At 30.1% G+C, this 18,327-nt stretch overlaps 2 protein-coding genes across 2 annotated transcripts in view; one reads left to right on the plus strand and one right to left on the minus strand.

The window, feature by feature from the left end:
- Positions 1 to 285: 285 nt before the first annotated feature.
- On the minus strand, positions 286 to 8,365 carry LOC119673190 (forkhead box protein biniou-like). The gene is made up of 4 exons (XM_038084427.1): positions 7,299 to 8,365; positions 3,457 to 3,730; positions 1,279 to 1,675; positions 286 to 788 (listed from the first exon to the last, which is right to left on the minus strand). Exons 1-4 carry the CDS (start codon positions 8,339 to 8,341, stop codon positions 568 to 570), a joined length of 1,935 nt encoding a protein of 644 aa, XP_037940355.1. The 5' UTR covers positions 8,342 to 8,365; the 3' UTR covers positions 286 to 567.
- A 1,932-nt stretch (positions 8,366 to 10,297) lies between these two features.
- Positions 10,298 to 18,327, plus strand: part of LOC119675330 (rho GTPase-activating protein gacF-like) — a gene marked incomplete at its 3' end in the record, with an annotated part of 42,774 nt that continues 34,744 nt past the window's right edge. The window contains exon 1 of the mRNA XM_038086548.1: positions 10,298 to 10,567. Within this exon, the coding sequence (XP_037942476.1) occupies positions 10,298 to 10,567 (270 nt within the window). The remainder of the gene's footprint in view (positions 10,568 to 18,327) is intronic.

Raw genomic sequence — 18,327 nt, forward strand, 5'->3', positions numbered from 1 at the left:
TATATTGTTATCGATTACTTGCTACTATTTCAAGATTTTCCATTTAATTTCAGTTATTGTGGTTATTGTAACAAAACGTCAACCTGCTTTCTAAACTTTGTTTGGAGAGGTGAACGACGCTCGATCGTCGAAGAATACGGATAGTTCGGGATGTTGACACGATCGTTCTTGGAACCATTATGAGTAGTAGTTGTTAAAAATATATATAATAGTAAAACTTTTATATTATTTGTATCAATTTATTGCATTTTAAGTTATAATTAAAATTATATATACAGACGAGAATATAAATAATAAAAAATATTTCATTACGGATATAACAAACAATATCTTATAGTGACCAAATCATTCTAAAAATATATTTGCGGATCTTGTAATCCAGTTTGGCGTGTATATTTAGCATTTTCGAGGTTTTATAAATCTCTATTAAAATGCACATACAATATTTTTGCATTTACACACCTAAATGTGTAATTCTATAGCCACATTATTTAACTTTAAACTAAAAATATTCCGATAACTACAAAAACAAATCAAATTATAAATAATGAAAATCATGGCTGCAGCCTAGTTCGAGTATTTGATGTGCTCATAAGCATAGGGTCCACTACTGCTGCTACCAGTATTGTTTAATTGCTGTGCTAGATGCATCGGGGGTAAGTAAATTGGTGGCTTGCGATCGATGAGAGAACTGCCAACTGATGAGGATGGTGGTGTGAGGGATGAGTGCTGATGCTGCTGCATTCCGGACAACGAAGATATCTGTGAGTGTGACATAGAGCGCAGACCTGTACAGAGAAGAAATATAGAGTTAGAAAAAATTTTAATGGAAATAAAAAAAATTTCAAAGGCCAATCCAAAAGTAAACAATTTAAAAAAAAACACACACATTGCGCGAAAGGTCAGATTTCTTCTTTTGTTTTATTGAGTCTATATTTTATGCTCAGAACACTGAACACTACGATCAACAAATTTTTTTTATTTTCTTATTTTCAACTGGTACTAAATCAACTGTGTCGGCTGAATCAAATGAAACTCACGCATTCACAAGTTCACACATGTTTCACTGAAGCACAATTCTTCATTGTTGATGATCGTAAATTTTCACTGCACCCATCTCTCCTGCTTATGTGCATGTAGTACTGGGTACTATAAATTCGATCAATTTCAACTTATGTACTCGTAAAAATTATAATGCAACCCTTTTAATTGCCTTTCGAAACCAAATGCAGCTCATAAAACGCAACTTTTTTGATTGACACGATCACCCGTACTTACCGTTGTCAATGTTGTAAGAGGCGCCTCCAGTGGTGCTGCTGCTGTATGGATAGCCAGCAGCCACAATGGATGCAGTAGCATAATCTAAGCCACCGCTGTTGTTTGAGCTTTGTAGTACCGCAGCTGCACTTGACGCAGTTGATGACGGTGATATGGCAGAAGAGGATGAGGACACTGTTGGCAAAGCGGATGAAGCTACTGTATGCGCTAATGGTGGTGTGGTGCAATTATTTTGTAGACTTGAGCTTGCTGCAGCTATATTTGAATATTGAGGTAAAGCAGTTGGAGTGTGTGCAGCATGTGAGTTCCAAGCATCTACAAAACCTGTACCGGCACCATTGCCTGTGCTGTAATCATAAGAGCCATACGGCTGCGTAGCATAAAAATTTCCACTGTCCTATAAAGATTAACGTTTGTAAAAAAATTAAAATGAAAAATGGAGCATATCTTAATAATAAATTAACTATTTAAATATTTAAGGTAATAAAAAACTCCTGAGGGCCTTATTATGTAGAGTGTCATGGGCTCGTCAAAATTAGCTCTTTTGGGGTATCACGAAAATGCATGTTATGCAGAGTGTCATAGAAATTTTAATAATTTGCTCCTAAAAGATAGAAATGTTGACATTTATGACTGAACAATACTGCTTTGCGTAAGTGACGAGGCACGGATAGCCTCGACACTCATGATCAAATTTCAACCGATATTTTGTTTTTTCTGTTATTCTCAATTTTATAATTTGCATTGAAAACAAAAACAATAACGAGCCCATGACACTCTACACAACATGGCTCTAAGCTGTTCTTAGGCTTTAGAATCCAGCAGCATAAGATCTAATGCAATGTATGAAGTTGTAGTCAATATGCTACGAATACAAAGTCTACCTCAACGCTAACCCTGACCATATAGAACAAAGATTGTCTAATGAATTATATATTACTCTATTATATATTATACATATATACTATTATAATATTCATTTGCTCGAGTTATTCGATTTAGTGTCAGTTAGTAACTCTACTCTATATTCTGTGTTAATCTCAAGGTGTCTCATTGGGAAAATGATGTGATATTAGTGCTTATTTGAATTAATTGGTTAATTCAAACCAATTAGTTAACCTTTATAATAAGTGTTACACTGGTTAAGTGTTTTTTGGAATAGTTACTTATTTTTTTGAAGAGTTCCACTGGTGTAAATAATTGATAATTAAATTAAAAAAAAAAATTAACACAATTCAAAATAGTGTAGTAAGGATTTTGAAAAAAATTGTTAATATAGTTTTATATATATAGATTTTTGAAGTTATTTGAAATAAAGGAATATGACGAATGTATCGAACGAGTATGCTGATGAGCTAGCAAGAGTTGGCATGTCTTCTATAAAACCTCGCAGGTAAATCCTTGTTCCCGCTAGTCACAGATGATAATTAGTAAACGACGACTTTTTGCGACAGGTGAATAGAATTGAGATAATATTTCTTCAATAGCCGGATCGAGAACAACATAGCGTACATAATCAAGATATTGAACCTCTGTCTTAATTTATAGTAGTAAATCGGAAGTATTTAAGATATCGGTTCTAGCAAAACACTGGACTATAAGACAGCATGGAGTTAGATTTAACTGGTACACCTGTTGTGTCTCTGTTCAGACTAATCCAGATCCAAACTTAAGCATTTTGATGTCCCATTCTCTAACATGCTCACCGATATTTTCAACATTAATATTGGTCACACACTTGCATTTATCAATGCGGCCGGCTGGTTATAATATGTACAATAGTACATTAATACAATAATAGTACAACTTTCTACAACTTTTGCAATTTTTTCTTACGACAAATGTTGGATCAAAACGGCTTTTTTAGCTAACTGAAAAGAATTTAATCCTTCTTCCAATTCTCCTACCTCCGCACCCGCCTTCGCTGCAAGCACAAATTATATTGTGAGTATTCGTAAAAAAGTAAGTTCTTCTATTTTTCATTTAGTTTTTTTTATTTCTCTATCCCACCCTATTTCCCTACATATATCTATTTGGATTGTATTATAAAGTTCAATCTAAACACCTTGAATTATTTCCCTAAATACACCTATTTGAAGTGTATTATCAAGTTCAATCAAGTGTATAAATATAATTTTACATTAAAATAAATATGAACTTTGTATTAAATGAAATTACCAGATTTGGATCATAAGCCGCTGCAGTATAAAACCCATTTACTGATGTATAGGATTTCACTTTAACTTTCGAACGATAGCCACGTGGACGTCGTCGTAGGCTGCCCTCATCTTCAAACATGTAAGCGGAATTTTGTTCAATAGTCCAATAGTTGCCTTTGCCCGGTTTTCCGACGCCCATATCTTTTGGCAACTTCTTGAAGCATTCATTTAAGCTTAGATTATGACGCACAGAATTCTTCCAACCAATATATGGGCCACGAAAAAATTCAAATCTGAAAAGTGTAAATACATTAATGAAATATTGATGTGCATATGTGTATAAAATATACATATATATACATATGTATATAGATTAGCAACTATAAAAAAATTCATATAAATTTGAAAAAAAAAACAATAAAAATCAGCTGAGTTTTGTCATCAATTCCGAAGCCTCATCAAAAGTTTCTGCCTACGTAATGAGAATGACACTGCAAACACGAGACCTTCATGTGATCATCGATCACGACAAAGGATTGTGCGAAAAAAAACAATATAAATTCTACAAAATTTATGTCTAAGCATAAATTGATATATAAAAAGCTATAAAATTAAAAATAATATAGATTTATATCTACTTATATCGACTGGGTGCATTTATACCCATAATTTAAAAAAAAAATTCAAATCCCGTTGGCAACAGTCGTTTTACTGGCGCTTCGATCATATGGGAAAGTAAACCTACTCGGTATGTGAATTTGATATTTGAGGCACGTGAAGTCGATTTTAGTTTATATATCGAATGTCTTTGCACTGAAGGAAGTTGAGTTATTCTTCATAAGATTAATTATTTTGTACTTACTCATAATAAAAATTACATTTAACTCCACTTCTGTATTTTTATCGAAGTAAATTCAACGGAATATCTTTATAGTTTTTTATTAAATAGTTTCAAAGTTAAAACAATAAATGTTTTAGTAAAATATTGTTACTCTTTTATATAAATATTTTTTCTTTAATAAATATTTTTTTTCAAGATATTTTTAATCCAGAGCAATAGTATAATTGGTATAAGTACAATATATTAAATTAATCAATTCATTTTTTTTTTTGTGATGATAAAAAAGTGTAAGAAATATTAAAAAGAATGATAAAAAAATTTATTTTATTTATTCTCCTATATTAAGTAATAAAATAAATATATCCTACACATTGAATTTTAACAGAATTATCTAACTGGAATATACGCACCCCATTCTAAAGCTAATTAGACAGCTGTTTACAAAAAGAATAAATGATTTCAGCTTAATTAAAATTAAAATTTGATTTGCCACTAGAGGAACACCCTCAAAGAATAATGAATTATGTCTCCATTGCTGTAGAATATAGCAGTTAACAAACTGTTCCTCTTACTATTAAATGAGAGGTGCAAGATTGTGAAGTATGCCGACAATATCTCATTAAATTCTCCATATATCAAATCTATTCTATCCTGTGTTACATTTCTAAACGAGATAAGTAGATAACGTATCAATCGTTTAGATATCTGGACATAGTTACTACCACGGCAACTGTATAGGAAATGAACTTGCCCTGAAAGCCATAGCTATTAACTTTATCAGTTATTATTCAGGTATTTATATTCAAATCAATTCCTGTCTATAATACTTTTCACTACTGAAAATGAAACAAATTAATGAGACGAATGGAGAGAACTTGTGCCAAGACTAAAAAAATCTGGAGTTCAGAAATAAATTCCGAGAACTAGGAATAATCAATTTGAACTATATAGAATATTTTAACCTATTATTTTAAGTAATAGGTTATGACACAAAAAGTTAATATTATATTAAATATATCAAGAATAAATGAAACATTTTCTTTTATATAAGCATGTATTTGATGTATTAGTTTGTTATTACAAATTGGGGAATACTATAGACTGTGATACAATGACGAATTGTGTAAACTCTAGTTATCTTAGCCGATCCTAGCGCGTATAATGAACGTGAGAATGTTACAAGATTTGGATCTATTCCATATGTTATATGTTTATCGTTTCTGTTCCTACAATGGATAAGTCTGATAAAATTAAATAAACTAAGATAGTGCTCTATTATTTTCAGATAGCCTGATAAGATATCAGATAGTACGATGATAAGATATTAATAAGATATAAGATAATGCTCGTTTATTTTCGGACCCTTATATTGGAATTTACATGATACGTCATCATTTTAATCTTTTTTTTTGATGATATTAAGAATACAGTCATCTCTCAGTACTTTAGTTTACAATTATATATATTTACTGTTATGAAGTAAAATAAAGACTGTAATTTATTAAGGGTTAATTATTAATCTTTCTTTGCTTGTCTTGTATGCGTTTTTGGACATTCTGAAAGTGAGTGAGGCTACTTTTTCCACATCTTTTTTTGAGATTATTTTTAATCCTGCACTATGGTCTATTATCTATGGATAATAGATCTATTATCTTCTGAAAAGCAAGCTAATTAATTTTCCTTATAATTACATCAATTTTATGCAAAACATAATTTAAAAAACATTTTTCAAAAAAGAAATCGGATAACACAAATTGTCAAGAACTGTAATGATTTATAGCACGAATTGTTTGACTATTCGTCAATATCAATCACTTTTGGCGTCGTCTAAACATTATCTTTTCCCAACCCTAATAAACTGTTTCAATATTTTCTATTCTGTGATGGAATGGAAACAAAAATGACGAATGTACCGCAGTTTTGAATGAACATTTTATAGATCTAATTCAACTTTGAAGATATTGGACTTTTAAAAAATATTGCATTTAATTTATAAAATTTTCAAAGGAAAAAAGAGTAAAAATGAAATAATTTTTTTTAATTTTACATCCTAAATTTTTTATAATATCCTTTATTATTATAGAGTTACCTCACAATGTCAAATTACAATAATCGATCATGCAACAGTAATATCTTTTATTTTTATATTTATAGTGCTCTATCTCGAAATCTGGTATACTTTCTTTATTACTAACATCAACTTATACCATAAGTTGAAATAGTAATATTTTTCACTTTTGTTATAGAAAACAGTTGCCATGATATCCGTGTAGATCGATCTATTTTAGGATTTCTTTATATCCAAATAATTTGACTCTTTGCAAAATTTAAAAGATCAAATAAGAACACCGGTAATTATGTTATACTTTTTACTTATTCAATTTTAGTTTGTTTATAATTTTAAAAGTTAAAAATATCAAATTTCAAAAGGAACAATATTTTTTAATAAGTTTATTATCTAATTCATTCCTAGTCCTATACGAGGGTCGGAAAATCTATCTCAATTCTGCTAAATCTTCTACACAAACATTATTCTTAAAAGTTTTACACAATTGTTACATCAAAGTTAAATGTATATTAAATATTTTAAATATATGTAATAGATTAAATAGGTAATAAATTAAATAGATAACAGATAGAATAGTAAAGTAAATTAAATTAGGAAGAAATAATTATCTATTAATATTATCTATAAATAAATCTATTATTCAAGTAAATTGTGGATTAAAGTAAATATCGCGGATAAAATATCTATTAAATTAATAGACATATTAGCAAAGAATATTTTCTATTAAATATTATAATCGCAATAGAGTATCTAAATCCAAGTATTTAATTATGTATTCGCAATAGACTTCTTAACCTCAGGTTAGAGACTAGAAATTAGAAACTAGAAAATTAGCTTTTCTCCCTAATGCCCCTAATTTCAATTTATATTATAAGAAAAGTGATTCAATTTAAATATAGTTCAAAATCTTATCGGAACTCTTATCTATAAAATCGTTTAATTGTCGACTTACCTTTTCTGCAAGTAACTATAAATCTCACTGAGTGTTAATTTGCCGTTGCGAGACTCCTTGATTGCCATTGCAATCATGTTGATGTAGCTAAGCGCTGGCTTTTCTGGACGACGAGTACCGGCTTTCTTTGTTGTATCCGGTGAAGCTATATCCTGCGTTAAAGGCGATTGTTGCTTTTGTTGCTGTTGACGTTGCTTGTTTTGTGAACGATCACTTTGACCACTCTTTACTGAATTTGCAGGCGAAGAACTTTTGGAGAATGAATTGTTGTCATGACTTGAAATCATTTGATTCGAAATACATTGGCCGTTCATGATAACATTTGTGCAAACTGTTGGAGTTCCACTTGATGCTGACGTGTTGCCCACATGTTGTATGCGCTGTAAGGATTGCGCTAACATGTCGGTTGAAGGAGCAATAACATTTGGAGGCACTTGTTCCAGCTGATCCTGTTCGTGACTATTCATGTAATCTGTGGTGGGATTTAACACAGCATTACTGGAACAATATTTGATTGTGGACGCGTAATGATGATTCAATTGTGTTCCCATGGAGGTTTGTGGTAATAAGTTGACCACTTTTGTAGCAATTACCGATGATGTCTGTTGAAGATCATTTTCTATCGGTGTGTGTGGTGTCGAATTGGGTGAGGAATTAGTTGAATTATTATTATTATTATTGTTGTTGTTACTATGATTGAGTAAAACACCACAAGAAATAGGACTTGAAGATGCAGATGGTGTACACATATTCGATAAGGATGTCAAACCGTATGTTGCTGTAGCTGACTCTGTGACATGTACTTGTGGTGCTTGACTCATCATTGTGGTATAATATTTTCGATCAAGATAATTAAGATCTGGCTTCTCATCGGCCAACTCCAATTCTTGATGCATACGTAGTAATGTTGCCTGATCGGGAAACATTACTGGCTCAAAACCGCGATATATGCTTGAATGATGATGTGCCATGTGATGGGGTTGGTGCAGACCATGGCTAGGACTATGATTATTATTATCCACAAATTCTTCACTTTTGATCATTTTTTCAAAAATAATCTTACACTTTTATTTTATTTTATTTTATTTTATTAATTAAAATATTTTGTTTTTATACAGATTAGTTGAAACATCAAACAATTTTAGCTTTTTAATATTTTTTTTTTCTGTTTATTTATTTATTATTTGCTTTTATAAATATTTTTTGTTTTGTTTAATATTTGTATCACTTCTTTTTTTATACAATGAATGAAAATCACAAATTTGAATTTTTGTTGCAATTTGTAAACATCCGCGGACCCAAACTTCACTCTTCAAAAATTCTCATTCAACTAAATTTGTTATTTTAATTGAATGATCCCCTGTTAGTTCTGCTTCATTTGCTTTGCTTCCTTATTGAGTGTTTTTCGGCAGTACCGTTACTCGCATGAGAACGTACTCCTACACTATATACAGTTACCTATATTACATGCATATGTACATATTCACATGTACATTCAGTTCAAGTGGCGCCACTATGCTCTTGAGTGAGTTTCGTTACAAATTTAGTTGGTGCAGCAATTGTGAGTGATTCTTTATGATCCGCGGATATATTAAAGAGTTTGTGATCAAATGTATATTGCTTACCAAATTCCCTTGGAAAAAGACTCGGGAGTAATAAAAAATTTGTCTAATAGGCCAGTTGAAAATTAGAAAAATGGTTATTTGTGTATAAAATAATTTAGTAATTTCTTTAATACTACTTATCATATTTTATACTTTTTTATATCAAGTAAATACGTTTAACTAAAACAATTTTGGGAGATTTTAGTTGAGAACTTTTTTAGAACCCACATTGATTTTAGTTCTATCTTTAAAATGGTAGTATTCGATTCGTAAATCTGCATTCAATCTAGATTTGCTCTCGCTCTGTCAAATTTTGTTGCCCAATCGAATAGTTTTAGAGTAATCCAACATTTTTGTAGTACTGTTAGAAGACATTTATATATGCCATTGCCATTGTCAAATCCATATAACGTTTATGAAGTATCAACCTTAAAACCACTATGTATAAAATTTCATGACATTTCGATTAGTCAGAAAAAAAGTGACAGCCATTTAAGTAAAGCTACTTTTATTATTTTCAATGGATTCAAAACAATTTCGTGTGTTGATTTATCATTGCTTCAAAGGTGTTATCCGGACTCTGCTCCGGATAATTGCTCTAGTTTCACCAAGACAATGCACCATGCCACAAGTCAATAAAAACGATGGTAAAATTGCACGAATTACACTTCGAATTACTTCCTCATCCACCGTATAGTCCAGATCTGGCCACAGCGGCTACTGGCTATTCGCTGATCTCAAAAAAATGCTCGCCGGTAAGAAATTCATCTCAAATGAAGAAGTAATTGCTTAAATTGAAGCCTATTTTGAGGTAAAAGACAAATCCTTCTACAAGCACGGCAACGAGAAGTTAGAGAGGCGTTGAAATGATTGTAGTGCTATTGAAGGAGATTATATTAATGAGTAAAATCGATTTTTGACAGAAAAAATTTTTTTTTCTTAGTTAGTCACACGACTTAAGTGATGTGTTACATACATATGTATGTAATCGAATCAAACCACACTTCTTTTGCGAATATATACAACAGCTGTTAATTTCAGGGTAATATTACTACTGTGGCAAAATATCTAGAGTGTTATAAATTAATCTCGAGTGTTATACATTTGGATCAAGATTTGCCAATCAAAAATGAAAATTGCAATAAAAGTGTATCTCGATTGAAAATGTTGCCCCAGATTCATCAATCGAAAATGACATTATAATAATAGATCAGTAATAAAATTTTTGATGTAACAATTCAAAACTAAATATTAAAAACGTATTTCTATCAGTAAACAACAGAGATCAATCTTATTTTTGTAAAAGATTGAATAAATAAATAAAAAAAAACTAAAACATTTTCAATATTATTAAAAACATTTTAATAAAAATATCTTTCGTTTTAATTTTGATATATGATTTTAATTAAGAACTTTTTTGGAAGTCGCACTGATTTCAAAAAGCAAATACCAGAAATACCACGACAACCAAATCCTAAATTCAACGAAATGCCAGCAGAATTTAGTCAACAGCAAGATATACATGAGCACGTGGCACAACAGCAAGATTCAAGACCTAGTAGTATGGAAGAAGTACAACGACACCGAAGTGCAAGCCCTATCAATGTAACGCCAAGTCCAGATGGAAAACAGCTACTAGTTACCCCAGAGCACGCAGTACAAGAAGTGCTTAACATCTCGCAAGAACAAGAAGCAAAACGAAACCATAGAAGCAAAAGGATAAAATTATCAAAACGAATTCGACAAAAGGTCAAATATATGATGAAATACTTAGTCTTACCCAATCACTACCATTAACACAACTACCACAGCAAAAGGAAAATAGTCCTACTCACCTAAAGGAAAAAACGATCCGTCTTCTAAAACAAGTAGGAGTATGTTAGGAGTATCACGCATCGCAAAATCCACCTAGTATTCAAAATCGACAGCAACAAGTGAAACAGCGAAGTGTATTTCAACAAAACGATCACCACACCAAAGAGCAACACGACTTCTATAAAATATATAAGAGTCCAAAGCAACGTCACAGAAATCACGCTGGCAGGTTATGGTTCAGGGCAAATCAGTTTCCCGAAAGAAAGGAGGGAGTGTAACGACACAAAATTTTATTAATTAAAATTTGATCGTTACAACGTCGTGGGTATAGCTTCCTACAAAACGCAACACGGCTTCCTAACACACAACAAGTAACATTTATATAAAACTATTGAAGACATCTGGAACAAAATTAATTATTAATGATTAATTATTAAATTAATGAATTAATATGAATTATTAAAATGAATTAATAATTAAAATATTTAACTTGACTAAAAAACTCACCGCAGCTTCAACAACAACAAAGCAAAAGCAATAGCAATAGCCACCCCACAACCACAGACATCCAGCAATTGGAGTAATATTCATTATGATTCACAGATTTTTTTTTAAATTGATTGTTTTATTAATTACAATTATTTGATTATAATTTATCTTTTTATAAGAAAAGGAAAAAAACAAACGTTAAAAAACATTTCGACTGGCACAACACATTGTTAAAACAAAAACAAACGAGATCAAAACAAAATTCTAATAAAGAACTGTCAAACTAAGAAAGCTTTGGTGCAAAGTTGTGGAACTAGGCCAAACCATAAGAAAGAACAAGTTCCAGCTTCCACATGAGAAAAAAAATAGAATTCGCCTTAAAGCTGGACTTTCGCTGGTGCATTGCAAAGGAATCAGTTCACGAGCTTTGATCAACGGTCGTTGAACTTTAACGTAGATACAGCTGGCACAGTTGATCGTTGACGGTATAAAAGTGCGTGCACTTCTCTTGTTTTGTTCAACCGCGAAAGAAAAACTCCTGGTTCTGGCGTCAGCAGCAGCTGAATTTCTTTGAATAAGACGGCGGTGTCAATGTCGAAATTTAAATAGTTTCTCAAAGATATGTATGTTTTCAGAAACGTGAAACTACAAATTGAGCTTTGCTTCAGGTCATATTCGCTTTCGTTGCTGGTATCAAACAGCAATATATCAAATCCTCTCCCCACTGATAGGAACCCACTGGGACTTGATTGTATAGTCCCTTTGGGGAGTGTTGAATAGCACTTGGTTGTCGATGTTGACATGTGGCTCCGAGACATAGATCCGCCCGTTTGCGGAACGTGTTGAAAAGATTCTTACTTTAAGATGAAAGATCTGACAATCATTCTGATCAATCTAAACTTCAATCACCCAATCAGCATCCTAGATGTGTGAGATATCATACCACATTTTATCTTAGAGAAGATTTAATAAGTTTTATTTATAATTAGAATCTTTAATTAAAAATCTTCTTTGATATAATGGGCACTATTTGAAATTTTCTACTGGGTGCTCTTATGCACATAAATAAAGATTTATAAGAGATTTTTTTTGATAAAAATTAAAAGATATTGATTAATACTATTAAATGAGAAAATAATACAACTATCTTTCTTATTAAGTTTGTTTTTTTATTTAATATACTGCACAAAATAAAAAGCTGGTGAAATCAGTTATTATTTTTATTTTATTAAAAATTAGTTTTATAGCATGATAGATACTCGGCACTGATGCGTTAACGACAGAAACACTTGGATGAATACATATCTCCTGATAATACCTGATACCCAGTGAAATAAAACAAATATTGAAATTTGTTGCAGAAGTAGAGCCGAGAGAGTTGCTTTAAGTATATTAAGGGTGCAGAATATGTTTTAAGGATCTGATGATATATTCCCTCATAATAATAATAATTCCATCTTTTACAATAAAATTATTTTCATTATTTTATTAAATTTAAAATGAATAATTTAATATAAAACTATGCCGATCATTCGCTTTTAGCTATTTAGAACTTTTCAGCTATTTTACTTATCCTCTCTATATCCTAATATATTTAATATATCCAAAATTTCTTATTGAAAGTTTTCATTTATTTTTTGAGAATCTTAAACACAATTTAATGATAAATTAAGTAAGTTAACATTTAATTTTTTACTGTAATTTAGCGCTAGAGCAACATGATTAAGTAAAATTTGTTTATAAGGTACATCTTCCATATGAACTGGAGGGAAATATCTGTTGCAATAAAATGCCTTCTCTATCCAAAAGATCTGAAAGAGAATTAGACTTGTAGATGCGTTATGAGTACTTTTTGTACTTTTTGATATACTATGGACTTTTTAGCATATATCTTAATACAATATTTTGAAAAGGTTGAAGTTTTCTAATAGTGAATGGAGCGGCATTGCAGTACGAAGCACTACAACAAAGTAGCTTAGATCTAATTACTTATTTATAAAGCAAAATTTTGTTTTTTACACACAATTCCCCTTTTATTAATGATTTCACAGCATTCAGAGTTACATGACAAAACAGTTTCTCGACCATTATATGTGTTTCTAGCGAAGGGTATCTTCTATCAAAAGTTAGATCTAAGTATATTACATTATTTTCCTATTCTATTTCCACATTATTGAACTTCACTGAACCTCATTTTTAATTCATTTTAGATTTTGATTTCTTGGCCTTGTAATGAACAAATCTTTCGGTTTTTTAGCATTTACTCTAATTCTTCATCTTCGGACGTATATTATCAATATGAATTTGTAAATTATTAACAACAGAATTAGCATTTTTACCAGCATACATAATGCAAGTGTCGTCAACAAAGAACAAAATTGTGTTCAAAGATTTCAAAGGAAAATCCTATGTATAAAAATTATACAAAAGGACACAATGAAGATCCTTGAGAAACGGACTCTTTAATTTTCTTTATAGCTTAAAAGTGGCTTTGGGATTTCACCAAGTACTCTCTATTTGATAGAGAGTTGTTGATCGTTAACGTAAATTCATCTTTAATTTTCTTAAGAAAACTATCTTGAGCTTATTTCAATTAATTACCATAAAATGTAAACTATTTAATGTGTTAAAATAGGTTGGTTCTAATATGGCTCTAATAGTTGTTAAAAGCCACAATGTCTTCATAATGGCAGATAAGGGAACCATTATTAATAACTACGAAAAAAGACTCAGAGTTATACCAGATACGAATTAAAAAAAAAAAAACATTGTTAAACAGGTTTTAGATTATACACGTACATTACCGGTTTCTGGTATAAAAGAAAGACACAAAGAAATCCGCCATCGCCACAAAAATGAAATACGTCCGCTGTCGATTAACGTGCAGACGTTCTCGCTTGCCGTGGATTCTTCAATGCCGTCATTTTATAAAACGCGTACATTTCTTCGTTCTTGATTTTTTTTTCCTCTCAGCGTGATCTGTTGAATGTGTCATCTCCCTTGATCAACATCGACGATTCAACGCGTACGGGTCGCTATATTGGCGTTGTTCTTGTTCGCATTAATGTTGTTGTTGTTGTTGTTGGTGGTGGTGGTGTTGTTGTTTTTGTTGGCGTTGGCTGCCACAACTGCTGTACATTTCAATTGAATTTCATGAGAAGGCGGAGTTTTGTTTACATTATTTTTGTCGAACGCATCATCAGCCCCGGATTGGTGCCGCTGTCTGCGCAAGATACATGCTTGAAAGATATTTCAATTTTTTTTACTTTTCACAATATTTCACATAGTAATTTTTTTCCGTTTTTCTTGCTAATTTTTTATATCTTTTTATTTTTATTTTTTTTTATATCTTTGCGCAATAACTGATCATGAACTGAGATGCTAAATTTTCGTAGAATTATTCAGCAGAAAAATGTAATTCCAATATTCAGGTTATTTTGTTTTCTTTTAAGTTATTTGCTTTTTTTTTGACTATTTTTAATCTTATATGCGAACCAAATGCTTATTATTTTTGCAAATTTTATATCAGCGAAATAAATTATACAGCCAGCAGCAGCTTGAGCTGAAAAAAAAATTCATCTCTCTTCAGTTGAATGAATATTAATGGCCTCTTGCCTCATAGTGGGATTTTCGTATAGCTTTGGACTTCTGGCACCAAACCGTACACCACAATTGGGTCATTCGAATATTGCGATACTCTTTTCAGCGGGAGTTGCAATAAAAAATTTATTTTAATTGTTAGTAATTTCTTCAATTGTGTAATTTTTCCAAATTTTTATTGTTTTTTTCTTGCATTTTGTTTTTAAATGTTAATAAATTATTTTTATATGCAATAAAGTGTTCTTCAAAGTTTTTGGTATTTAACTCCATAAATCTATTTTATACTTACCAGGTTGTGCTGGTGTTTGAATACCAACCATTCCCATAATGAAAACGTATACTTATTTTTTTTATAGATTCTATAATTCATTATTCGTATAAGTTCTAAAATTTTATTGATGGAAAATCGAAAATTTTTCAACATATATTTATATGTATATATGTAGAGAAATTAAAAAAAAAACGATTTTGTTAAAATATATATAAACCTTAATTAATTACCAGAGAGCACGCTTGTGTTCTTTAAATCAATTCATTTAATTAATTTTAATTAATTTTATTTTAATTATTTATTTATTTTCAAAACTGTTTCCAAATTAATTTATTATTTTTAATTTATTTCTAATTCTTTTTGTTTTTAATATTTATTTATTTTGAATACTTTCAAAATGGTTTACTTTATTAATTTTTATTTTATTTCTTTGCATTTTATTTATTAGCTAAGTCCTAAGCATGGACCATAAGGTTCATAATTGCTTGGCCAAAAGGAATGATATAACTCTTGTGAAGAAAAACTACTTTATCGCAAATATTCACTGAAAAACTCCATTTAATTTATTCATAAGTTTTTAGGTGAGTATTGATAACCGTGTAGCTTTATGGTTATTGTAGAGGTCGTATGTATATACTAAGCCCAGTCTTCCTTAAGTTAACAATAAAAATGATAGCGTAGTAGCTTTATCAGCTGACTTCGCTGAAGCAAGTAAGTTATTTTCTATGATCTTAAAATTGTAATCATATTATGATCCATAGTCCATAATATGATTCATAATCCAATGGTTAAAAAATATTAAACTTATAAATGATATAAATTCAAATAAGTACTTATATTTTCTTACAATACATTACTTCAAACAAATGAAATCTTACATTTCTATAGTAATGACTAGTGTTCGTACCATAGTATTTATAAAGTCTAGAGAATTGTTGTTTTCCCCACCCGTTTTGGGGTCTTCAGCATCACTTTAGTAAGTGTAATAACAGGTTTGCTAAAAACCTCCTAGTCCTGTTCCTAGTAGGATATTTAATAATTTAGGTATATGTATAGCTTAAGGTATAGATTTAAGTATAGTAGGTACATTATACACTATTTTTGTTTTTGTTTTTATAAAAAACTCACACCACTGTGATCGCATTATTACCATCTACGAATCTTGCGTTTAGAATGGTTTAAGGCATGTCTTCATATTTTAAAATGAATATTTTAAAACTAAAAGTTTTGTGATACTTAACTTGTAACTGCTTTACATCACCCTTCATGTAATAGTTATAATTTTGTTGTATCTCAGTTTGGCATACCTCACACCTGCATTGTAAATGTAATAACAGCACTAATAACTTCCACTAATTATCAACAATCGAGTGTGCTATATTGTGACTATATCAGTTTTATATTTTCAAAATCATGATTTTTGAGAATGCATTTCTTAATATAATTTTTCTTTGCAAATGGTTTATGGCAATTCAGTCAAAAAAATTTTTAACAGTGCTTATATCTTCCAGTATTACTATTATGATTATATTAAACGTGATTGAATGATCTCTACTTATAAATCGAACATTATCAATTTTTTGTTCAAAAGAAAATGTTTTAAAATGCATCCACTATTCTAATACCACTATTCAATATGTTTAAGGACTGCGAGAAGAAAATTAATTAAACCGGTTTTATCAAGAAACTTTTTGCTTTTTTTTATATTTTTTTGTGTTATACATTAAGGACTGTCTTTTTAGAAATTTTAATCCTTAAACATACCTTTAAATGGGGTTTATCAAAATAACTTAGTAGTTCTAGTATATCTCTGTCTTTTAAATCAAAAGCTGTCTTTTTATAAATATTAATATTTCAATGTGTCTTTAACTGAGCGTGTTATTCAACATTATTGCTCCCAAATATAAGCTCTATGCTCCACTGGGAGAAAAAAGTGACTTACAATAGTTTGACAACGTCGTTATGTAGTGCACAGAAGAGTAGTATTTAAACATTTAAAATTAGTGTTCTTCTTTATCATTATTTAGTGCACGTAAGGGTAGTTGCTTTCAAGAGAACTCACTAAACAAAGCTGTTTTTTCCTTGAATATTATTTCCTGATGTCATTAAGTAGTGCATATTTGAATATCCTTTTATAATCATATTATGATCTATAATACATAATCAATTTTTTCGAGAGAAATTTTGAAAACAATTGTACTTATTGTACTTATATAGAATCTGATTGTAAATAATATAGTGTTCAGAGTTAGTGTTCTCTAATATTAGTATTTAGTTTACGTAAGGATAGTTTCTTTTAGAAAAATTCACTGAAGTTAATTAAGCATTTTGAATTTTACCTGGATATAGGTAAAGCTTTCAATTAGTGATGTTGTTTAAATAAAACCTTAATCACCAATATCGTTTTTTTATGGAGGTTCCCACAGTAATACATCACAGTTTCAAATTGTAAACATTTATCTTCAATAGACATTTTTATAAGTAAAATCTTTACGTAATATAAAACTAATATTTATTATTTCTAACGCCATCATAAACATTTTCTTGTCTGAATTTATTCAACGGATTTGTATACAAAATTAAGTAGGGAATTCCTAAACAAATCACAGAAATTCAATTTCAAAGATCAATGAACTGCTGAGTACATACAATCAGCCATCAACCGAAGTAATCCAAACAATCATAATAATTAGTTTATTTATAAATTGTTGTATTTAATGTTATTAAATATCAAAATTGTTTACTATTATGAGTGAACATTTGTAAACAAATTATACAAATTTTTATTCATTCATATACGAGTACCATTCGATCTTCAGACAAAACCTAAACATAAGATATTCTACGTCTGCAGTTTAAATAAATCATTTTATAAAAAATGTATGACGACAAAGATGCGGCTAACGACCAACTTAAATATTATTTAACATACTAATATAATGAAAATGATAATGATCAATTTAATCATTACTAAAAAGTATTATTTATCTTCCAATTACAATTTTATGAAACTTTAACTATAGTTTGGTGAATAAGCCCATGCCTGCTGGCTGGATTCCTTGCTCGACTTTTGTATGTAAACATTTAACAATTAAACATTAAAGAAAAAATTTTACTCTAAACAAACTAAACGCTTTGTATACAAATCGGGTAGCCTACAGAAGTACAACCACATCACTGACATCGAAGCCAACAATAGCAACAACAACATGAGATACTACAAGTTCAACACTAACATTAACAATCATTT

This window comes from Teleopsis dalmanni, chromosome 1 (genome assembly GCF_002237135.1).
Source record: "Teleopsis dalmanni isolate 2A chromosome 1, ASM223713v2, whole genome shotgun sequence".
Classification (NCBI taxonomy): Eukaryota; Metazoa; Arthropoda; class Insecta; order Diptera; family Diopsidae; genus Teleopsis; species Teleopsis dalmanni.

Coding starts and splice junctions, on each gene's coding strand:
- LOC119673190 (XM_038084427.1), bottom strand. CDS start 8,341: ATGATCAAAAGTGAAGAATTTGTGGATAATAATAATCATAGTCCTAGC. Junction 3,731..7,298: donor TATAGTTACTTGCAGAAAAG/GTAAGTCGACAA, acceptor TACACTTTTCAG/ATTTGAATTTTTTCGTGGCC. Junction 1,676..3,456: donor CGGCTTATGATCCAAATCTG/GTAATTTCATTT, acceptor TAATCTTTATAG/GACAGTGGAAATTTTTATGC.